Source organism: Chamaea fasciata, unplaced genomic scaffold, assembly GCF_029207755.1.
Source record: "Chamaea fasciata isolate MVZ Bird 193981 ecotype frontalis unplaced genomic scaffold, bChaFas1.0.hap1 SCAF_1, whole genome shotgun sequence".
In the NCBI taxonomy this organism is placed as follows: Eukaryota; Metazoa; Chordata; class Aves; order Passeriformes; family Sylviidae; genus Chamaea; species Chamaea fasciata.
This window is the reverse complement of record NW_027094086.1, coordinates 70,703,824-70,728,878: the sequence shown is the minus strand read 5'-3', so window position 1 is coordinate 70,728,878 and position 25,055 is coordinate 70,703,824. Positions and strand designations below refer to the sequence as shown.

Genomic DNA, 25,055 nt, shown 5'->3' with positions numbered 1-25,055 from the left:
CTACATATACAGTCTAATTTAGGCATGAACTATGATGACCATTGCACCATAAAAATACCACATGAGGTTTGTAGAGGTGCTGACTGCATGCACAGTGTGCACACACAGAGCATAACAGGACCCTATTGCCTCTTTTAGTTCTGTTTCACCATTTGTGTTAGCCTTTATACATTGAAATGCCAATGACTTGGTTCTGATGACTTGTGAAACTAAGGCTGTCATTCCAGGGTGGCTGAAAATTTGGAGCTACAATTGTCGGGAAATCCAGCGGCAGCTTTCCTCAGCAATTTTAATCTGGTGAATGGTGGGTTCCAGTTTTCTTCACGTTTTCTATAAGTCCCTCTAGTGTAATTTTGTAGGACAATAACTGTTTCTTTGTTCTTTCAAATTCAAAGGGATACTGTTTATGGAGTGTCCCTTTGATATTGACTGAAAAATATTGACTTTAGGCAATATTTTCACACACAGTGAACTGAAAGGATACAATCTGTAGGAAATTTAATTAATCAAATAGGTGCTCTTGATACTATTTTTTTCTCTTCCAGAGGGAAAAAAAGTCAAAGATTTTGTGCAGAATATTACTCAGTTGAGGCTGGACATTGGTTCGTCTGTCAATATTTCTGAAGAAACTCTTAATACCCTCTTGGAAGCAAGTGTCTCTCATTCAGAGGTAAAAGATCAAAAAGAGGTGTCAAATTAGTGGGCCAACCTATAGTATGGTGTGCTAGATGACGCAAAACAAGCCATGTTGTTTGTGTGGAATCTCATATTTTCACTTATCACTTCCATGTGAAATACTTTGGGAGTGTTAGGACTTCAAACTAATAATGTGATGCATTAAGAAATCAATTTATAGTAGCACTATTCCTCTGGTTTAAATGGCACTACTTCTTTACTTTCAGCAGTGTTTTACCCTCTTGTGCTGACACAGAATTGGAGCTTTTCTGTCTCAGTATTGTAGAAAAGATGAGGGTTTCTGGAAATGTCATTTTGTACCTTAACACCTCCACTCCTTGTGTAATGGAGTTGTCTTATGTACGTATTTTTAAAATTCCTTTGTGAGTTCCTCACTGTTCTTACATTGTCTTACCACTGTCTTGCTTTACTTTCACTTTGAGTTGTTGACTCTTGAGTGCTTTAAGTTTTCTGAGGGATTCTGAGGGAACGAGTGTTACATTGTTTTTTCCTGTGATCCCAGTGATCAGTTGAAATCATGAGAAATGCTAGCTGACTAATAGGTTCTCTCTGCTGCGACTGTCGGTTCAGGAACGGAGGGTAAATTTGGTGTAAATCCACCAGCTCAGTCAAGCAGCCACTGGGTGTCAGTGATGCTCCACTTGCAGAAACCATCGCAAGCTGTTGGTGAAAAGCGCAGCATTAAAAGGCAGTTCAGACCGTCATAACTACTTATAGATGATTTGTTCTTCTGCCTCTGTGGCAGCGTGACTGCCTTTATTGTTAGCTTGTTATTGTGGTACCACTAAATGGTAATGAGAGAAGTCATCTGAAGGCAATTCCGTTAAATAGGATTCAGTGCACCTTTGATCCTTTGTAATAATAATGCTAATTGGCTAAATTGTGAAATTACTTTCCATCCACATTTTGCCAGTCATATATAGAGCTCAAATATATACACACGTCTCACATTTGGATAACTATACAGATTTTTTTTGTTTGCTTAGTGCTTAAATCCTCCCCCGGTCCAACTGGAGCATTAAAATACTCTGTCTCTTACCAATTATGAAAGCTGCACAAGTATTTCATAGAGCTGTATTTTAGACATTCCCATTATGTTTATTGTCTATACAGCCACTGTCTGATAACCTAATGACAGCTATAGGTCCATTGTAGCCTTACATTTCTGTGATTATATGTACTACCGTGCTTGCCTCTGGAACAGTAAGGGTAAGCCTGGAAATTTTTTGTGCTTATTGTATTTACCCTTAATTGCTGCCACGATGTTATGTGCTGGCCATGCTCACTGCCATGTGATGAAGTGATTTGAAATCACTTAAAACCTGTAACCTGAAGACTGTAAGCATTCATTTACTGAATGTAGGAGTTTGGATTAGCTCTGGTACTCAGGAAGTTGCAAGGAAATTTCAGAGGACCGTAACCTAGGGGATAAAACATAGAATATGTTAAAACTGTATTGAAATGGTGATAATCATGTGAGGAAAATTTGAAATAAATTTCAAATTGCATCACAATCAAATTTCTTCCCCAGCAAGAAGTCCAAATCAGTTTCATCTTATGCTGCTTGCAGAATTATATTCATATTCTGTTCCTTGAATGTGCACACAAAAAAGTGATTCTTCAAATATATAGAAAACCTTAAGGCAAATTTCTGTTCCAGAATAAAAATCAAAATAATCAAAATATTAAGTTGCAAAATAAAATGTTCAAAGGTATTAAAGAGTTAAATTGCATATTCTGACTGTCTTGCAGATCCTCTCCCTGATTGATAGCAGCAAGAGATGCATTCAGTGGAGGCAGTAGAGGCAGATTTTGTTCTAAGCAGTACAGTGGAGTCCTGTACTTTGACCCCTAGAGGCTCCTAAAAAACTTGTAGTTTTTTCTTGTTGAGAATGGGTAGTTAAGAACTCCTGAGATATCTGGACTTTATTCACTTGCCATTATCCAAGATGGTTTTATTATAGCTTCACTCAAGGTCTGCTTAAGCATTTGTCCCTTCAGCTGCTATTAAATAATACTTTAAAGGAATGTTTGACTGAGAAATGTGAGCTGGCTTAGAGCAAACATTGTGACATATAGGCATTCCCAAGCATTAAATTTGTGTGTCCTTTGAAAGAAAGAAGGACCATATTGTTTGATGTTAGTGATTCACATGCCTAGATTTTGATCTTCAGGTGTTTCTGCAGCAGAGGTGTATATCTGCTGGAAGGAGTATGCTCAGCATTGTAAATATGCCTGCTTATGGCATGAATGCTCAAGAATGAATGATTGAACAGTGAAACATGAAAGCAAATCCTTATAAGAAATATACTTCATCTTTTTTTATGCACAAAGAGTACAAAGTAAGAAAATAGCAATCTGATATAAAGCTGTATGGTTTATTATTTCAGGTCTGTTGGTGCCTGAAAATTGTCATGTTACTGTGACACAAATTTTTGCTTTATTGACTATAAAAAAAGGTGATGCATTACAGGGAGAAAATTTTTTAATACACATATGTTGTGATAGGTTCTTTCCAGTGCCTTTGTGGTTGCTTTAACTGGAAGATGTGATGAAGAAATACTTAGCCTGCTGCTAAAGCTGCCTGAAAACAGTGGAACTTCCATGGTAGTGGAAGAATTATGTTCTTTACCAGCACTGGACTTGTATACCGTGTTTGTGTTGATTATGCAAAATTTGAACATACGTCACATCATTTACAAGGTAAGATGGTTTTATTTGAAGGTAACATGAAACATACAGGTAGATAGATTAATAATTCTATTATTTCTTCAGATATTCTTCCTTCATGAAAGCAAACAGTGGACATATGGCATTTTTTGTCTTCATTTGGCTCCCCAAAATATAGCAGTTGAAGAATGAGGCTAATAGATGCTTCCTCAGAAAAATTGTCATTGAGGAGTTAATTATGAATGCATTGCAGAAAACACAGGAGGTCAACACAGTTTTATTAATCTTTAGCAGAGTTTCCAGTTCATGCGATTAGTCACTTCATTATTTGTAAGAGTGGAAGACTGATCTGACAGCATTTTAACTAAAACCAGCATGGGAGCTCACATCACAAGAATGACAAAACTGTTTTCTCAGAAGAATTCATAGCACTGTGGATGCAAATGTCTGTAGCACAACTGTGTTATCTGTACAACTGTAGATAATCTGGAATCTAGTTTGGTTATTCAATGAGCTAATGGTTTTATCTGTAAGAGCAGAATTATTGAATAGGATAGTAGAAGAGAGTCATTTCTTCAGGGGTAGTTGATTGACAGAACATAAAATATAAGCATCAATAGCTGAAATATAACATTGTGAGGAAGAAAGGTTTGTTCTAAAGCCATAGGGGTCTGATTGTATTCTGGATGCTGCATGCTCAGTTAAGCAGGTTAGACATAGAATTTTAAAAACAAGACAATTTCCCACAATAGGTAAAGATACCAGAGGGAAAAGAAAAGATATTACTTTCTGAATTATCTGCAAACCTAGAACGGAAAAAATATGAGAAGAAAAGAAACCTTATTTCGATAAGGGTTTCTACTGAACTCTACGGAAACCTAATCAAGTCCTAGAAAAGAGTAAATAATGTTGTCAGCTTATCCTAAATTATAATGGAAGTTCTGCTATTTTTTTAGCCAAATAAGTTTTTTTTGTGAGCGTCTTTTATTTTTTTTTTCTCCACATAAGCTGGTGAAGGCTGCGATGAAAATCAAGCACAGACATTATAGTAGGAGGACAAAGGTGGATAAAATAGATAATCAGAGGAAGAACTGAAATAATATAATGAGATTATAGTGGTTTTATTATTTTGCATAGACAGGTAACAATGAATCCGTTTGTATTATTGCATCATCTAACTAATCCCCAAAAGCAAAAGGAACAGAGAGAAAATCCATAATGACGAATTTGCACGGTGGAAATAGCAAACAGGCAATTGAACTTAGGTCAAGTAGGTAATAAAATGTACACTATTATTTTGGGCATGAAAAATTCAAATGCAGAAACAGTGTGGCAGGGAAGTTAGTTACTTTAGGGGTCATATTAAGCAGTAAAAATGATTTCTAGATTTAATTTAACTTACAAATTATTTTTAAAATATGAAATTATTGCATTGAACATTTTTGAAGTGGTGAAGGAAAAGTTTCCATTTACACTGAATTCTAAAAGGATAGATTGTCACAGATCCCATTAGCATATTGGGTTGGAAAGCTCTCTTCAACTTGGCAGGTGTAAACATGTTCTCCAAATATTAATTCATGATTTTTCATAAGCCAGATCTAACATTACGTTACAGAGAACTTCTCTTCAGCTCAATCTGAGAGTAACTGGGGAGTTATAGCAAAAGTTTTGTTAAACATGGTTTGTAGGAACACTGTATAATCAGTTTTAGAAAAAGACAATAATTTTGAGTGTTTCATTGAAAGGTTAACATTTGTTTGTAACTGGAATTTCCTGTTGGTTTTTTCTCCTTCTTTTCCAAGGTCCAGATACCACCTGAGATAGGCAATGTATTAAATATGCTACTGGACGTGGTCTCTAGTATCAGTTCACTTCTCAATAAAGTCCACCATGTCATGGAAAAACTTCCAGTGTTCCTCCAAGGCATTCAAAACATTGGTGTGCTTGACATCTCCACATTGCAGCAGGTATGTGCAGGATTTCAATATGTAAAATTAATTCCCCTGGTGAGGTGATTAGGTAGGGATATGTGCTTAGTAAGGAGACACACTAATGGAAATGATTTCCTAGAAAGTTGGAAATGCAGAGAAGAGTCCATAAACCCTAGGAAGACTCATTTTGTCTCTTTCAAGCCATTTGGTAATTCTGAGACTACTAATGTGTTTCTGTAATTTCTTTTTTTGTTAATGTATGAGATCCTAGTCAAAGAGCAGATTATTATTTTGTTTGTAAGAATTAGCTTTGCTTTCATTAAATATTATGAGTTGAAGACAGCCTATGCAGTTCTTGTATCTGCCATGTGTTTCTGTTCATGTCACCTAAGGAATTTGTGTGATAGTTCTTCTTGATGTTAAAAAAAAAAAAATTGGCACGAGGTGTGAGTGAGGGTACTTGTTTTGTCCCTGCCTTTAAGAGCAGTTGCTGTATGCACATCTACACAGCCAGCACAGTGGTGGATCTAGTGTTAAAATGAATCATCAGAAAGATTTCTGTCTCTGAGCAGGTTCCAATTCCATAGGAAGACCTGCTGACCCCCATGACATTACCTTTTGGGTTTGTTGTCCTTTGTGGAAAACTGAGGATTGAATCTGGTTTTAAATTGCAAACCTCTAAAAGATCCTGCAGTGGTAAATGGTGCAATGTGGTTTATTGCTAGAGTACAGAGTAAACACTGCCCTAAATACTATTTTCCTTAGTGTTATCTTTTCCAAGGTTGTCTAATCTGTGTTTGAAACGTTGAAAAATGCTGCTCTGGTGCATCTATCAGTTTTGGTTTTGATTTTTAATTGCCTTAAAAATTAGAACTTGTAAGTAAGAAAGAGACCTAGTACCTAGTTTATAGTTCAATGATATTGCTTTTTGCAAAGTTAGTTAAATTCTCTCTTTTTGGGGTAGTTGTTTGGCTGCCACAATGAATGGTGACTTTCATCAGACACTTGCATTTTTTCTGGTGTCCTTAAACTAGCTCTGTTTGTGTCAGACTTTCCCTCCAGCAAATGAAATATTCTTTTTCGACTAAAATTGCAAAGTTCTTTATTTGATAGTAGAACCTCTCAAAAAGTGCTGTTTAAAAAAGTTTGCAAAGGAAGACATGGAACAGCAGAGGGCCATCTTCTCACAGTTTTAAGCTTTTCTTGATGGCCACCCCTATTAGCCCATAATAAACCATAGATTTAACCATGGGATTTTTGTTCTTTTTCAGTTCTAAGCTTTTTTGATCACTTTTTGGACACAGTCTTTATTTTCTAATGTTTTACTATATCCCTTTTTCTTGTGAAATTATTGGGGCATTTTGGTAACCTAATAATTTGTGGAGGATTAAAATAATCAATGCCTATTTCTTTTATTAATAAATTACACTTTTTGATTTCAAGAGCTCTTCTGTCTCCATAACTTTTTTTTTTTAGTTTTTAAGACTAGTAAAAGTGTAAGTATCCTTTATTTTTTTAATGTTTAACTTGATTTTTTTATACTTTCCAACAAGTTTTAATTACTGTTTATTTTTTGCTTCTTTTCTACGGTGGCCAAACTTGTGCAGTTGAATAAGTGCTCCACTGAAGTGCATGTATTGCTTATACACTTCCCTCCTTAAATGTGTTCTTTTATTTCCAAAAATCTTGGGTTTCTTCTCCACTGGAATGCCAACTTATGGATGCTAATTGTCAGGTTTGTTTTTTTTCTTGAGATTTAGCTGGTGGCTCGAGTGAGCTTTTTTTTGCTTTCTGAAGGCCCCGAGCCAGATGCAAGAAAAAAGCAGAGTCTTCAAGGTTGTTTGCTTTTTTTTGTTTGTTTGGGTTTTGTTTGTTTGTTTTGTTTGTTTGTTTTGTTTTTTATGTTATTATTTTTTATATTACAATTCTTTTCATGTTCAGCTGAGATGTTCACAGCTGCTTGGTCACAGGATGACGCCCCCCGCGATGAGAGGTCGCTGCCTTTTATACAGATAACTATGTGTATGTTATTTACAATTATGTGCTAATGCTTAAAACTTATACTAAAGGGTTCAACTCTACTTTGACTCAATTTTTTTTAGTTACTTTGTCCCACCGTCACCAGAAGATGGAGGCTAGGGTAGAAGAAGGAAGAACTCAGGGCAACACTTTAAATCTTTCATCTTGTTCCTTATGCACTTATATACTAAGAATCCTAAAACTACAAAATTTTCCACTCTGTGACACTCCACACTACTGTCTGTCACATTTTTGTGACTTGTAATTCTTCTCTCAGTGTTAGAAGCCTTTTTCTATGGACTGAAGTCAAAGACGGTGTCTCTCTGGGCTCTGTGCTAGGGTCTACAACCCCCCTGTACAAATTTTAGAACCCCCTGTACAGATCTTAGACTCTCTTGCTCGGGTCCCAGACCTCTCTGCCGAGGTCTGTAGCCTCCCAGGGTGCCCAAATGAATGCCCTGGACTCCAGCACAAAAGAGTCCATCATTCTGGATTTTTGTTTTCATGATTACCAAGAGCAAAATAATTCAGGGACATTGAAAGATTATCAGATAAAGAAAGTAAGTGTTTTTAGGGTAAAATATGTGGACCTTTTTTCAAAAAGATATTCAAGTTGATTTAAAAAAATTACTTCTATAATGAAAGAGGTAATAAAGTAATTGTCAACTGTGCACATGGATTTCTGTCTGACAGGAAAAGTTAAAAGGAAGAAATAACTTTAATATATCTGCAACATATGAAGTTGAATTGAAAAGGTACACATATTGTAATAAAAGATGATGTAAAAACTCATCATCTACCCATCAGCAGGAAATGGAATAAGGTGCCAGATTCTACTGTTAAAAACACTGAGTGAATGGATAACTCCCTGAGAAAAAACACTGCTGATTTCAGTCATGATTTTTGCATGTGTTTTGCTGTCTGAAACTATTCATTTATGTTTTCATTCCTAATTTTTCGGATGCTTGTCACTCATCAATAGATAAGCTGCTGGGGACTTACTGAGTTGCTGAATGCAGTTAATTGTGAGAGGCAGCCTCACCCTGTAATCCTTCCACTAACTTGAACAAATTCTCTGTTGAACTTATCATTGCAGAACAACCTGTTGAGGTTTTAAATAAATAAAATCTGATTTAGGTTTATTTGTGGCTATTATGTTTATTCTTGTATCAAAAAAAAAAAAATCTGTAGCATTTTTAACTTCTCTGGCTTGCCCATATGTTTGTGGAAAGCCAATTGCAGTCCTCTCTTTTGCTAGGTTGAAATGACTTATTATAGTATTTTTTTTGCTTTAGTTTTTTCTTTTAGATCAGAATCTCAGCTGCTTAAGACAGCCTAGCATCATTTTTGCATGCTGGTTTCAGGCTAATCCTGAATGTCTGGAAGAAGAAATGTGTGCAGTGTTTGAGGGGAATTACAGCTGATGACTCTTGTAGCCTGCCCATTCTTGTCTATACCTACTAAAATGACTTTCTTAAACTTGCATTCAACTTTTTCATAAACTGCACACAGTTTTGTCTCTTAGACGATTAAGGATGAGTGATACACTGAGGTGACATCCGTTTTATAGCAACATCTCATGATTTCAGTTGATAAATAAGATTTTACACTGGTTATCTTTCTATTCAATTTGCCTTGAATTAGGTGTTTTGGCATTTTGCCATATTTCATTATGATCTTCTTTTCTCCTGCAATACCTTCTGGTATTAAATGAGAGGCAGATTTAGTCAATTTCCTTCTTTCAGGCCTCACAGGAATAGCACTAATAACTTCTCTGTAATCCTGTGCTTTCTTTCCTCTTAACAGACTCCCTGCAACATCTTCTTAATGTCATTTTTTTACCCACCACCATTAATCAGCAGTTGGAGGAATGATGATTAATATTTTCTAGAGCAAGAACATTAATTGGTTGTTAATGTTCACCTAAATTTGAGTCAGCATGTATCTTTTTTGTGGAGAAAGGAATTGCCCTCCCACATAAATATGTTGTGTTGGTCAGGAATGATAACTTGAGAATGCATGAAATTTTACTTCTCAAATATTTTTTTCTGTCTTTATTGTTGTCCACTTTACAATTTACTGTATATCTTGCCCCAATAAACATCAGAACCAGATATCCATTATTTCCTGGATCATTAAACTGCTCATTCTTGAATATATATGTGATTTTTCTACTTTTAAAATAGTGCCATCTAAATTTGATAGGCTTCTGAAAAACTGTTTATTCAAATCAGCAATTTTGCTATTATCCCCCTGATTCTGTCAATTTCAGGGCAAAAAAGACTTTGTTCTGTTTATGTTTTTTCCAAAGAATTATGATTATCTATTTTTTTCCTTTAGCCATTTGGTTTCATCAAATTTTGAACTATCTTTAAGCTCATTGTAATTTTCCAGGAAAACTGCATTATTTTTTCTCTTTCTTTCTCTCTACTGTAGTGATTCAGAATGTGTTTTAGATTTATGTGCAAGCCGTAGCCCAGCATGACTTTTAAGTTTCTTTTCCTGAGTAGCTGGCATTTCTATTCCATGTGAATTTGTTTTTATTCATAACATTTTTTATGCATACAGTTGTTCAGTTAGGTCAGGAGCTCCTATGCTATGAGGTTTTTTCCTCCTTTTGAAAATCCAGTTCCAGATAAGCTTTTAATCTTCCATACCAGCCTTCCTCTTCCATGAATTTGTTACAGTGTTGACTGATTAGTTTGTAAGAGGCTGGTTTTTTGGATTCATCAGTCTTGATTACAGTCCTACTTTATACAGTTTAAACTAGACCAACTAGATCAAAGATAATTCTTTCTTTTAGGTGAGATCCATACTATATATTTCTCGTACTTTATCAAAGCCAAATTTTAAGAAGCATGTCTTTTTGAGTCAGTGGATATTTAGTTGAAAGATAGTAAGTAGATTCAGCCTGTTAATGGCAGCTTACCACATAAATATTCATTATTTGAATTTCAAGTTATTTTGATTGGAGCTGGAATTAATTAGCACGCTTGTGCTCTTTGACTGAAATAAGCCTCATTTATCCCTCTAGTGCAAATAGTCACTAATAAAGATTCATAACCAATTTTATACAGCATTGTGCATAAATAAAGTTTATTTCTCCAGTGAAGGCCATGCCAGCAGATTCATTCAAGGGCTGTGGATGATTGTATTATGAGATGTGGGTATTATTTATTTACTTTGCTCTGTGCTGAAACTGTGTGCTAAAAGTAAGATTTTGGGAGCAGCTAACACTGAGTTTTAAACGACACATACTAATATTCCTCCAGGATGACTAAAGAAGCACCTGGCACTTCAATAAATGCATTGATCAGGATAAACTGTTTCTAACAGCGCAATTTCCAAACTGTCTGTGATTATGTCTTTATGTAAAGTGCTGTATTACTTTGAAAATTGACTCTTCTGTTTAAAAAAATTCCAACGATAAAAGGCTAATTTTTTTTCAGTGCCGAATGTGTGTGTTTGATGTATTACAGTGTTTTTTCTACTTGCCAGTTGTGGAGTCTTCAGATGATGTCTGATAGTCTACTTCTGCCTTTCTTGACAAGAATCTGCAGCAGTAATGAGTATCAGGCGAGCCAGTGCACTCTTCAGTTGTACCACAGCAGCGTGGTGCCTTGCAGTTGTGTCCTCTTAGAGCTGTGCACCTGTATACCCTTCCATGAGATATCGCTTACAATCGAGCCTCTTATTTGAAAAGTGGAGCTGCACAGAGGATGAGACTATTCTTCTTCTTTCTTGTTGAATGTGGTGAATGATGGTGCTTAAGCCATAAGAGCAGTCAGATTGCTCTCTCTCCCCATTGGAAGTACACCAGCCATGAACAAATGGCAATAATAAATGCTGGTATGACTCAAGATGTGCAAAAAACTGTAAGCACATCTAACAAGTTAGAAGAAAATAGGCTTTTGGAGCACATGCATCTGATTTTTTTTTTTCTTCTAATTAGCAACTGTCTTCACTGTAAATGTTCATAGCAAAATGGCTTTAGTTGTTTCTGCTGCCTTTGTGACACCGGAATAATCCACCAGAAGAGCACATTTTGCGAAAATGGCATTAGAATCAATGTATCTGTAGTCCAGTTGTCTTGATATTTTCATTCCTTTTCTGCCTAACTGCTACACAGTATTTTTCATGTTTCAGTGTAGTACATTATGCTACTGTCTTTCATTGAATATCCTGACAATTAAAACTACATTACCTTTCCCCATAATAGCAGTGATCAGAAGAACAGAAATGAGCACAGCAGGCCCTCACCCTAACAGGCTGTTTCAACAGCCCAATTTTGTCAATCTCCTCGGACATCAGTATTGACAGAACACCAGGGCTTCTCCTTGAAGCTACTTAAAGCAACTTTGTTTCATCTGTGTTTTTGTTCATTTGTTCTAGTTTTTGCAAGGTGGGCAGTTCAGAAGTTCAGCTGTTGGATCCCTGGAGTCTGCAATCAAGGCAGTGTGTAAAGAAGAATCTTCATTTTTCAGCAATGCAAACCTGTTCACAGACATGCCCAGAATCATGGGACTTTTGGAGGACAATATGGCAAAATATGGCATTCCTGAAAACTCAAGTAAGAAGACATATCTATGACAAGTTGCAATATGAATTCAGAGTTAAGAGTTTTTCCTCACTAAAATGGAAATGTTTATGTACCCACTGACATCTCAGTTGATATTGTCATCTTGAGCACAAAGTGTTGATCAGTTAAAGCGGCAGTGAGATAATTGTGGGTGAGACAAAAGAGATTCTGTTTTTTTCTATCCTTGAAAATAATAAATAAGAGTATTCCTGTATTTGAAATATTTTTATTAACATTTTTAAAGCACTTGGTATTAAAAATGTATCTTTGAGATACAAGATTGAGAATTTATTGCTGCTTGCCTTTCTTTGGTGAACACAAAGCTGTGGTATTATTGAGCAGTAAAATATGCAAACCTTGCAGATAAAATGAGTTTTTAATGGTTGATATTCCTATTCCGTTTGTCAAGTGCTCAGAAAAATCCCTTAGCTCACATATAGTTTCACCTTTGCTCCCTTTCTTTAATACACATTTGACTTACCCTGATTAATTTTAATATTGTTAATAACCTTATTAGTGCCTCAGGTGGCCCTGTGCAAGGGAAGAATACAGTGATAGAGTGTCACTAGGGAAGCCTCTGTCATCTGTTGGTTTCTACAGGCAGAAATTGTTCCTGGCTTGTTTGGGACCCTTGGGAGGGAGCCAGAGCTCAGCTTTGGCCTTCTCACTTACATGTGTGGCATGTAGTAGTGGTAAGCAGGCAGCTCTGCTTTTCTTTCCTGTTGGAAGAATGAAGTCAGCTGCATGGCTGATTAGACAGATTGTTTGGAACCTAGTCTCTTTAAAAGCTGTTTAGGCCAGAAGCACTGTTTCTTGATCTTTTTTTTCAAGTTGTCATAACTCTGCTGTTCTGTGAGATTTTTTTACCATAGGACTCTGAAATATTTAAGGCGTCAGTTAGTTCCAACGTTTCCATGAGTGAATTAATACCGATGCCCATATTTTACAGATTTGTATATGGGGCAATGGAAAATGAAAATTAAAAAAAAAATAAAATTGAAGCCACAGAAACTTGATTCATACCACTTCACAGTGGTTAACTTGTATGTGTTTTGTGTATACAAACACTTCCTAGTGATTTTCTGAAGATCACGGCAAACCCAGATTAGCAAATCTTCTGTGTCCTTAGTCTATTGACATTTCTGTCTGGCCAACTTGTAGCCTCTTAAATCTTTGCTATTGTTTAGCAAGGATTGTGTTTAGTAATGATTGTTTCATTCAAGAAAGTAAAAACTTGGGCAAAGAAAACTGGCCTTTCTTTATGAAACATTCCTGACACTTATTTCTTTAACTTTGGTCAGGAGTTTAAAAGATTTTGGCCTTGTTTACCATTATATAAAAAGATTTGTTTTCCTTGAGGAATTAATGACATTATTTAATATTTCTTCAGAACACCAGAAACAGCATATTTTGAAAACACTTGTAATAAATAATAAAGCCACCCAAAACCCTGAGTTGGGCATAAAAATCTAAATACTTCTTATAGGAACTCATTGCCTTTACGTGAGTACAAATACAGACAGATATCTTGGAAAATATATCTTAGATCCGAGTTCTGAAGTACATACAGCCTAATGCATTAGTAGCCCCATGTGGTGTAGGAATATGTTTTTTTTTATTAAGGAACGGAAAAGACAATTGATTAGATTTTTCAAATCAAGAAGTTAAGTGTCATGACAAATTTTTTTGCCTGTCTTTTTGGTAGGTTCTTGTAAGATTACGCAAAAAGAAAAGTCTGTATTTGTGAAAGATTTTGCATCTTCCTACTTCTTTTTGTATAGGAATCCAAAGCAGAACAATGGAGGGTGTGGAAGGAAATTTTGTTTTTTCTTTTGAGGGGACTCTTCCCTCTGAATTCACTTTTGTGGGCAGAGGTTTTGCATATGGTCTTCTGCTCTAAAATGCACTAAAGTAACACTTAGGATAGATGGGATTCACAGGCTGCTTTTCAGCAGCCTGAGAGAATCTCTTTAGATTCTGAATTTTTTTTCCTATTCAGTGTTTAGAGTTCTGCATCCTCAACACTATCATAGACTGTGTTTAAACAATTTCTGTAGGAGCCTGTATGACTGCTTAGTGGCAGCTGGATGGTGTAGTTACCCAAACACTGGTAACAGTTTTTGGCATGGTGCTGTGGTAGACTCTAAAGTAAGACTCAAGCTTTTGTTTGAATAAAAAAGATTCAATCTCACCTGTGTTGTCTGTCTTAAATGTGAGTCTGTCTTTATTTTTGCAGCTCCTTTTTGCTTGAAGCTTTATCAGGAGATTTTGCAGGCTCCCAATGGGGCTTTGCTATGGACTTTCCTGAAACCTTTATTACATGGGAAGATACTGTACAATTCAAACATCAACATGACTGACCTGGTGATGGAGAAGGTGAGTATCAAAAAACACCACTATTTCTGTGTATTGATTTTGTCTTTGTAATTTGTTTTAAAGTTCCACTTCTTTCAAGGTAGGCAGAAGGAACTGGATAACTGCCTTTCATAAAAATAGATCCAACTTGCCCCCTGAGGTCTCACCTGTTTCCCACTTTAAATTTAATGCTTCTCTTAACTTTTATCCTACTTGTTACAGTGGTTCAAACTCAGTGAGAAAAGCAGAATTTTGCTCAAAGTCCTTTATATCATGTGTAGAAAGATTAAAAAGAACACATTAGCAGAAGTGTCATGTGAATCATGCTGAATCGAGGTCTAGGGTGCACATATTATAGGGAAGTTTACCCTTCAACATTTTCTTTTCATGGGAATTGTAACAGGGCATCATAGAGACCTGTGGGAAGGGGTTGCCCCCAGGGAAGAAAAGCCTGTTCTTAGGGAGTCACTGAGCTGAATTAAAAAAAATAATTAAGAAATCTGTAGTTCATCCTTACTGACTGTAACACCAGTAGTTGAGTAACCAATTGTAACTGAGGTGCCCTATGTGTGGATACTGATAATGGTATTCAAGGGTTTTACTACCTCTGCAGTTCTACTGTGGTTGGGGTTCTGTCTTGAGTTTGATTATTGACAATGACATGTTTCTTCATGCCTAGCTTAGAGGTTCGTCTGTAAGAGAAGTGTTTATGACTTGTTTTAGATTTCTCAGCAAATTTTGCATTGGTCTTCTAAATATATGACTTTTACTCTGCAATATTGGTTGTAGAAAGAACAGAAATTTGGAAAAAAACAATTGCTGCTTCTAAGTGGTACAGAAAAATACCATAATAACTTAAAAAGTGATAGTAACTACATTCTCTGTTAATTGAAAACTTTGTGGTATTCTGATTTATGTTCTAAAAAAATAGCAAAAAACTAAGCCAAAAACCCCACTGTAGATAGAAGATACTACTAGCTTTATAGTTTCTGTTCTGAATTGGAAAAAAGATTGAGTGATTTAATATTTTGCAGTTAAATAACTTATTTTGGAGAACATCAGTTATCGCTCTGGAGTACAGCATAATTAGTTTTAAATTTTTAGTAAAAAAATGCTGCTCTTGATGTTTCTAGATGGAAAATCTCTAAAGAATGAGTTGCAAGAAATGATAAACATTACATATATTTTTGAACTTACATTCAGTGTTACAAAGACATTTAGAATATAATACTTAAAACATTTCTACATTATTTTGCCAATTAATATGCCAAACCTCCATTCTTAAAAACATCTGTAGGAAAGATGGATATTTTCACATGCAATATATTCCTCCACAGACCTTTTAGTGAAATCTGGACCGAGTAATACAGTTCAGAACAAAGTTGTCTTGTGGGTTGGTTTTTTGGGTTTGTTGGTTATTGGGTTTTTTTTTGTTTGTTTGGTTTTTTTTGAGGGGGAGGGGTTAATGCTCTGGAACAATACAAAGATTCTGGTAGAAACTCTAATTCTACTTATATATTCTCAGGCTCACAGAAGTTCCACCAGCTTATTCAGAAATCTCTGTAAATACGTTCTTGCCCCTCTTCCCAGTCCTGTAAATCTAACAAGCAATTATGAATGGATATCTATTTATGTGTAAATAGGAAAGTGGGAAATTTTCTTGTTTTTATTACAGAAATATCTCAGCTACTGCTTGAACACAAAGTTTAAATGCCAAGTACTGTCCCCAGTGTCTCAAATGTCGCTACTAAACCCCAACCCGGTAGCCCTTACAAGCCTGATCTCTTACTGAAATTGGGACAGTTCCAGTTTCCTTTAGATGGCATGGCCACAGGTCATCTATTTACTAGAAGAAAAAAGTAGCAGATTACAGCTTCGAAGAATACTGATGTTTGTATGCTCTGGCATATTCTCTAAGTTTTCCACATGGACTATTAAATTTGAGAGTGCGTAATTGACCACTCTTTGATAAATTGTGAAGTTGTTGGGTTTGAATTTCAGAGAAGGCAGCAATTCTACTGTGTGGAATGATGTGGTGACAGTCACAGAAACAGGCTGAGGTGATGACTGAGGGTAAAACAGTTCAGTGCACACTGGCATCCAGGAGTTCAAAGGCCACATGTGATGTCTTTGATTTTGTTTTCACAACAAAGATATTTGCCACTGATGAACTATCTTGTGGAAGTACTTCTTATTTCAGAAGGTCTTCAGAGTTGATCTTATATTCAGCAATCACTTTTTAAGAATTTTCTGCTATTTCCAAAAACTTTGGGGTCAGGTTCGCCAGGACTTTGCTGCTATAATTTGTCCACTTGCTTTTTGGGTTATATGAGTTCCTAGTTGTTTTGGTTTGGGAAGACAGGTATCTGCCAGATAATAAAAAAAAAACAAACCTGGAGTTTTTTTTTGAATGGAGAGTTTAAAATTCTCTTACCCCCTTTTTTCTTTTTCAATTATAAATTTACAATCAGAGGCTCTTAGGCAAAGATTTGGGAAACAGGAATAGCAGTTCTTTACTAGTATGTATTACAAAGCAAACAAACACAAAAAAACCTCACTAAACAACTACAGCATTAATAACAAACGAAAACAGTACCAAGAACCTTGGGGGCTTTGTTTCACAAAATCCAGGGCAGTTTGGTTTTGGTGTCCCTGCAGGATCCTCAGAGCACTAAGCTGAAACAGTGGAAAAGTCCCGGGCTGGTAGCTGGGATGGCAGGGTGTCCCGGCAGGCAGGGGCAGGATGTCCCAGCAGCGCAGGGGGTGCAGGGTCACACTGTAGCAAGGAGAGCAGCGCCGAAGAAGCCGAAGGCGAGGCAGGGCCGGCCCACCTCCCGTGGGTGGCAGAGAAGGCTCAGGATTCAGGCCGAACCGGTGATAGTAGATTTCCCAGGACTGGATCCCTTTGGCCACAGTGAAACTCTTCCAGCCAGCAACAGCCGTTCTCTCTCTTCCCGAACACCGAAAAAGCTTGCAGCTGTCTCAAACTCTGTCTTTTACCTGCGTTATCTCCCCCTTCCAACTTTGTCCACTTTTTTGTTTCGGTTAAGTACTCTCAAGTATCCAACACTTGGTCTCCTTGGTAACTTATGGGGAAAAAAATTCTTTAGAGAAAGAAGGAACAAACCTAACCCCCAACATTAGTATTTATTGTGCCTGTGGAGGGTTCTTCATCAACCACTTCTTCATCACTTGCTTGTTCTTCCACTTCAGACTGTGGCACTTTCTATTTAATATTCCACGTTTTTATCTCCCAGCTGTAATTGTTTCTATTCTCTATTTACTACTACTCTTTATTGTAATTTATTAGTAGTATAAAAAAATAAAACTTAAATTTCAGAATTTTAGTCTGCAATCCTCTGGTTCCCCTAGCATCTTTATGAATAGCTTTGCATGTGTTATTTTCCACTTCCCTCATAATAAGGGAATTTTAATCAGGAGGTTACACTACAGTGATTAGTTCAGCTATTTAATCCTTGAGCACTTTTGAAATTCTTGGCTGAACATAATCTTTTCCTGTTGACTACTTATTGTTCATTGTGTTAAGTTGTATGACTTTTACTGCTGCTTTGATTACAGACAGATTCTCCAAAGTGTTCTGCATGGGGAAGGCTTCTGACACAGGAACTTCCCAAATGTCTTCAGTCATGAATGAATAAGAAAACCACTTTTGAACTTTTTTTTTTTCCCCCCTAGGATTTCTTTGTTTTTTTTTTTTTTTTTTTTTTAATTTGGATGTAACCTCTTTTGAAAAGAATTTTTCTAGTGGTTTTCTGCTTTGTCATGTGTGTGTGTATATATATAGTCTTCCTTAAATTCTTTTTGATAGGCAGTAGGTATTTGTTCATTTTCCTCTGTGCTGCCTTAGACACTGTACCTTCTGCACACAAGTTACTACTTTGCTGCTTTTAATTTCTTTCAAATAAGTGCCTACATTATAGAAAGTTCATCTTTTCCCAAAATCCATGCTACTGCAATTTTTTTTTTTTTTTTTTTGGATAAGGAGAATACAGTCCTTACATTACATTATGGTTACTGTAGCTCTTTGAAAACAATTTCAGCACGCAAATTATTTGTGCTGTTCAGAATTACGTTAAGAAGCACTAAGCTCTACTGAGCGTAGATCTTACAAGCTGCTTGGTAGTGGTTTCTAGTGGTTTCTAGTTTCTAGTGGTGTCTGAAAGTTCGATCTCCTTGTGCTCTGGTGTGACCTGTGGTTGCTGTGTCCTGGGGAAAAACAAACAATGCCTGTTTGCCACCCTTGCAGCCTTCCTGGTCTCCTTCATCTTGTCACCATCATGCCTGGTTCTGGGGGTTTCAATCCATGAGGTTTCTGTGTTACTTCTGATCAGAAGACCTTATTTAGTCTACTTGACAGCAGACTAAAATCATTTAACATTTAGGATCACTTTCTCTTTAATCCTAATGAATGATCACTCTTTAAAGTGGAGTAAGTGGGATTCTCATAGAAGTTAAATGCATAATGGTTTTCAGGGAAACTAAATTACATGCAAGGTCTCTTTAGGGCGTTCTGTTTTACAAAGAGGAAGAAAGAGCCACCAGAACTTGTTTTCTCATATTGTGCTAAGAGTGGGATTTTGAAAAAGACACTTAAAATAATATGGCAAAAATTGTGTACTTTCAGCAGGAATTATTGCAAAAAATGTGGTCCCAAATTGGAGTTTACAACTCACTGCAGACACTCTTTGCTGGAAAATGTCACAATTTTTATCATAACAGCTATGCTGGATTGTTCTTAAATGCACTTCTGTGACTGATAACATCAATTTAAACAAAAAGATACTGCAATATTTTCTAGTCTTGAATATACTTGTGATCTGTTTAAAACAGGCTGGAAAAAAAATTGCTGGTTGTTTACTAAGAAAGAAATTGTAGCTTGTGTTTGACTGGGACAGAAAATATTTTGCTTTACTCAAGTCTTTCCCTGTGAGAGTATTTTGAAACAGATTGATTGATCATTTATATTTATTGTCCAAACTGTGCTTCCAAATTTCAGATTTTTTATGTACTCAGTCAAACTAGTTTGAATAGAAGACCCACAGCTGAGAGTCTTTCTTTTGAATATGTCCTAACTGTATTTCTTTTTTCTGTCTTTCTCAAGCATCCCCATGATACTCCGTATGAAAGACACACTATAAATAAAGAAATCTTTATGGTACTTCAGGTGGGAAATATTCAGAGCACAGGAAAACTTTGATTTGCCTGGTATTGAAAAAAATACTTTAAATTTCTTAGGTAAAAAAAAAGAAAACATGGATAGTTTTACTGCTGATTATCAAAATGGAATGGAAAGGAGTTGCAGAAGATCTAAAGCATGCCAGTTTTTTTTTTTTTTTTTTTTTTTTTTTTTTCTTTTTTCTTTTTTCTTTTCTTGAGGTTTACTGTGGACATGTTTCACTTCATTTGTTTCCATGGGTTTTTTTCCCCAGGCTAATTTCACTTTTGGTTTTGTGGAAAACTTGAAGACTTATTCTGAGACATGGCTTAGGATGTCTGAGGTTTTCAAAACCAGTGGAAATGTTCTCACTGTCTCACGACTGCAGGTTGGTGAACCATGGGAGATCTATTTTCTGACTTTTTGCTGTTAGATCTAGACAGTATTTCTATATGTGCAAAACCACCCCTTTATCTGACTTCAGATTTAAAAAGAGCTGAAAAAGAGGCAGATTAGCTTTGTGTTATGAACCTACAGATTGATGCTGAGAAACTTCTGACATGAAAATACTTAAAAGCATTGTTGCTTCAGTGTTGCTCCAGTATCACTGAAAAACAGGGGAAATAAAATGGTGTTGAGTTGGTGTTTTTGTTCATTGCTTATGTTTGCCAGCAAAATGTGAAACTGATGAAAAAACTGATGAGGGAAATATTGACTATAAAAGAAAAAGGCATTCTTGTTACGGAGGTTTTTCTCTTCTATTTATTTGTGCCTTCCCTGTCACCTCTCCTGAATCTCTTTTCCCCACCCCCCTGCCATTTATTTGAAATGTGTGGCGTTAACTTGTTCAGAGGGAAAGACCAAAGACGTGGAGAAGCCAAATGACTTCTCCAGTGTGATGCAGGAAATCTCGGTAATGGAATTGAACATTAATATGTCTGTATATTCTGTATTTTCTTAGAGAAGATAAAGCTGAGATAACATCTATCACTTTTCATTTCAGGAAGCACTGCAAAACAATTTTGTAAAGCATTTCATAGAAAGTAATTTGGATATCAACATGGAAAAACTCCTTAAAAAAATGCAAGCATATGGTAGGTATATGAAAGTACATGTAAAGGTTAGCCTTGTTAGACTTCAGTTTAGAACTACATTTAGTTGAAATTGAATATTTTACCTACCTCAGTGATAATAGTAATTATAGTATATAATTAACTATAGGTAATAGTAATAAAAGTAATAAGAAACTTTACCCTTTCCAGTTAGTCTCAAACATAATTGTCTTTTTTCTTTTCAGTGACAGAATAATGTGAATATCAAATACTGAAACAATATTGGTAACAAGTCAGAAGTGAAAAAGTGTCATGGGGGAGTCTCAAACATTAAATTCATACTTAAAAGGTGTGAAGGGAGACATAAACCTAGTAGCCACAGTTCCATTAGGTAGAAGTATATTTGTATAGTAAATTTTTAAGGAAATAAATAGAAAACGAGATTGGATACAGTGTGTTTGATCAAAAAGTCTCTGTATTTTTTCTCCGTTTATTCAGAATCAGTTGTGTGAGGTGTCCTTGAGCCTCAGAAAAGCTTGAGAGAGGGTTATAACCAGGGAGCTACACTGTCAATAGGAAGCAACCTGGCTCAGTTCCAGCCCTGGGAAAGCCCATTAGGGCCATGGGGATGATCTTGAGGGCAGAACATCATCCCATGGGAAGCAGTGTGGGCTCAGGTTCACAACCAAGTGTGGACTGTGGCCCATAACCACGGAGCGGCAGCCTGGAGCAGGCCCAGCCCTGTGCAGCTCTGGTGGGAAAGGTGTGGCCCTGATTAATTGGTCTGCCTGGCAGCCTCCCTCAGGGCACAGCCATCCCTGGCTGCCCCCTTTCTGCGTTGGTAGTGAGAGCTGGCAGTCAAACAGAGAGCCTCCAGGGTAAGAAAGATAGCCCAAGGGGAATGGTTCTTAATGGAGGAGAAGCAGAATTTTATTATTGACTAATTTGGGGTATTCAAGGATTTCAGTAGGAGAAGAGAATGGATTATGCTGTAAATTTAAATTACTTAAAGATTTTATAAGAATTTGATAATTAAAAAAAAAATTCATTATGTCCAGCTGTCAGTAAGATAGGTTTGTGATCATTAAAATACTTGCCAGCATGTGCCAGAAGGAAAACTCTGTACTGAAGCTGATTCCAATGTTGCCTAAGAAAAGTTCATGATTTTGAGAATCTGAAAGAGAGAAAAGTGGGATAAAATGCAGTAAAAGACAGTGTGACATTATGGACAAAGGGAGCAGGGTACTTCCTAGAGGAGGATTGTGGTAGAAAGGACAGATCTGTGTGGTTTTAGGTCAGTGACTGTTAGGATAATTATGAGCCAAACAGATATCTGTTCCAGTCACTTTCTGGAGGACAGTGAGTAGCTCTCAGGTGTCCCCACAGAGGGACTTTGTGACCCTCATTGTTTTGAAAAAATTGACTTTACAGAAATGTAAAGACATTAAGTCTGGTTTACAGTCAAAGAATTAGGACTACAGCTAAAATAAATGAATGTACCTGAAATACAGCTTTTATTGGTTTTCAGTATCTGCCTCTAGGCAGGAGATGGACAAAATCCGTGGAGGCACCTGGGAGCTTGTAAATGAAGTGTGTTCTCAGTCTTGTACTACTGGCCTGAGCTGGTGCAGTCACTGTTGGTGTGAGCTGGTGTGGCTTTTCTGTAGCAGACAGATTGTGAGATTTGTTTGAAATTGGCCTTGGTTTGAAGGTTTTCTTTGAAGACTAGGACTGCCTGTGCACACTTCCAGTAAGAAAAACGGCAAATGGCATTTGGAATTCAAATTGGAAGGCACCTGGTCTCTGTGTCCTCCTTGGGCAAGGGACTCAAATTTGAATCTGCTTTCACTTCAGATGACTTTCTTAACCAGTGAACTGCTTGAACTGCTGTCTAGTCTGGGTTGGGCACAGCTCAGTCCTCAAGGTGAAGATGGATCATAATACAGGTAAAAACTGACCCCATGGAATAACAATATTGGAAAGATTGGATGAAGGGAAGAGCAAGTCTCTTAAACTTCAGGGCATGCTGGGAACATAGCTATCTCGATCTATTAGTTGAGTAACAGCTGGATTTTGTGTGTGTGGACCTAACACTGAGAACTATGTGATAGATTATGGAAAAACAATATTCAATTAAATAGATATCATGATCTCTGGAATTATCAGATCAATCTTTACTGATGCAGACAACATCAAAGAAATCTGTACCTGTGTTTCTCAGGCTATAGCTTTTTAACAGAACTAAAAGACGTTTGATAATATGTAATAAATGGTTAATACTTTGGATGATCAAGACAAAATATGATTTAAGTAGAGTGGGTTATGAAACTAGAATTTCCTTAATTTAACGGAATACAGTTGATAAAATTAACATTGTATAAAAACTGAAAATCAATAGGGGCTATAGATCACAAAAGCATTTATGTCTCTGTGAATCTGATCTCTCCAAAGCACCAGAGCACTCCTCTGCATTTATTACACTTTGTATAGATTCAGTTGGTTGTTTTATTTCTTGAAAAATGATATGCACTCTTATTTTTATCTTAGCTTGTGTACTTTTTTGTTCATTTTATTACACCATAATCATGTGAATTGTGAACCTCTGTTCTTATGTTTGTTTGTTTTTTTTTAAATTTCATTAATCTTATAGTGCAGCAGCTGTTTAGTCCTGTAATTACCTTCCTTGCATCCAATTAAAGCCTTGTATATATATATATTACTAGTTTTACCTCTCACAATCTTTTTTATTTTCATCCAAAGCTCCAGCTTTTTAAAATCTCCTGACCTCTGTGATTGTCTTCTAACTAAAGCAAATATTCCCTTCTTGTACCATATCTACACTCTAATACAGATGACTTTTAATTATCTTTAAATGCAAGGTGCTTGTGTTTGTATCTTTTTTTATTTCTCTACAATGATATAAAAAATGTTAACAGACTTAGTGAAGGTGTTTTCTGTGCTGCTCTTGCTGTAAAGTGTCCTGGACAGAGTGGATAGATGTAGAACTCTTCTAGTGTCTCTGTAAAATCATCATGCTGCAAGACCTCACAAGGGTAACACTTTCTAAAACTGTTAAGCAGAATTTTGAACTGTAAAAATGTCAGAGTTACTCAGGTGGAGCAAGGTAAATATTTACACTGAGGGCTGAAAAGCTTGTGGTTTTCTTTTTAATTCCTTTACTTTCTAAGCTGGCTGTGTGTGGGCAAGGCAATTGTTTTCCTCTATGATTTCTTTGCAGCCCAGCAACTTACAATAATTTCCTACTATCTTGTATAAACCCTGTCCCAGTACAACTTGTGAGCTCCTTGCTGGGCACAGTCTTATATACCTTCAGGAGGCACTGGAAGGCATTTGTGCTGCAAGCTCCTCTTTCAAATTCTTACTTGCTGAGTGTCTCTCTTGTCCTTCTCCTGTGATTTCTCCCAGACATGAATTTTCTTTTTTCACTCTCAAGGACTCTCCCTTACAGAGGGCTACATGTGACTCTGTGTGTAACAGCCAGGGTGATGAAAAAACAAGGCCAAGAGAAGCAGCTTTCTTTTGTGCTACCCCTCTGCTGCCCTCATCACAATGAAATAGTTTTGTGTGTATTTAGAAGGCAGGAAACAAATAGCTGTAATGCCATCACTAAAAACTGTGCCACCACACAAATCTTCTGATAAATAGAAACTTTCATCTAATTTCTGACCTAAATTTATTTATTCCAATGTATTTTTTCAGCAACTTTTTATTTTTACTTAAATAGCACTTCTACCCAGTGGAATTGCATAAACCATTTTAATTTCCTCCCTGTTACTTAATGACTGGATAAACAAGCTGAGTGGAAATTGAGAGCTGTCTTGATTTTTAACAAAATATGAAGATAAGATAATAGTGAACACAAATTTACCAAGTTTTTAATTCATAATTGCTACATTTATAAATGGGATAAAACAAGGTCATCAGCTCTATAAATCTTGATTTTAAAATGTTTGTGTAGATTGCATGTTTTTGTATATGTGTTATTTCTATGTTGGTGTACAGAAGTTCATGCGCATTAAGACAATGTTTTTTTTCCAGAAATATACCACACTCCAAGCCAACAGCAATATAGATGTTATTTCTTATGCTTAAATATGCAACAATTTAACTCGTGATAGAAGCTTTTTTTAGCTAATTGTTGATTTCAAATTAAGGTCGTTTGTGAGATCTTAATTTGAAATTAATCTCTCACTCAATGATAGAATGCTTTCTGTAAGAGGGGACCTTTAGGATGACATAGTTTTGACCCCTCTGCCATGGGACCACCTTTTACTAGACCAGGTTGCTCAGAGCCTCATCCAGCCTGGCCTTGAACATTCCCAGGCTTGGGGCATTCACAGCTTCTCTGGACAATCTGTTCCAATCTAAACCTACTCTCTTACAGTTCACATTCCCTCTTGTCCTATCTGTAGATGCCCTTATAAATCGTCTGTCCCTAGCTTTTTTGTAGGTCCACTTCAGGCCACAATAACGTCTGGAAGGTGCTGCAAGGTCTGTCTGGAGCCTTCTCTTCTCCAGGTTGAAAAACTCCAACCCTCTCAGCCTGTTTTCATACA

The 25,055-nt window shown here is 36.4% G+C and overlaps 1 protein-coding gene across 1 annotated transcript in view; it reads left to right on the top strand.

Moving 5' to 3' along the window:
- ABCA13 (ATP binding cassette subfamily A member 13) overlaps nucleotides 1-25,055 on the top strand; it is a 175,038-nt gene that overhangs the window by 36,403 nt on the left and 113,580 nt on the right. Inside the window, exons 15-22 of the mRNA XM_066185749.1 lie at nucleotides 228-304; nucleotides 546-670; nucleotides 3,205-3,399; nucleotides 5,169-5,333; nucleotides 11,709-11,886; nucleotides 14,132-14,271; nucleotides 19,701-19,814; nucleotides 20,430-20,520. Coding sequence (XP_066041846.1) covers nucleotides 228-304; nucleotides 546-670; nucleotides 3,205-3,399; nucleotides 5,169-5,333; nucleotides 11,709-11,886; nucleotides 14,132-14,271; nucleotides 19,701-19,814; nucleotides 20,430-20,520 — 1,085 coding nt within the window. The remainder of the gene's footprint in view (nucleotides 1-227; nucleotides 305-545; nucleotides 671-3,204; nucleotides 3,400-5,168; nucleotides 5,334-11,708; nucleotides 11,887-14,131; nucleotides 14,272-19,700; nucleotides 19,815-20,429; nucleotides 20,521-25,055) is intronic.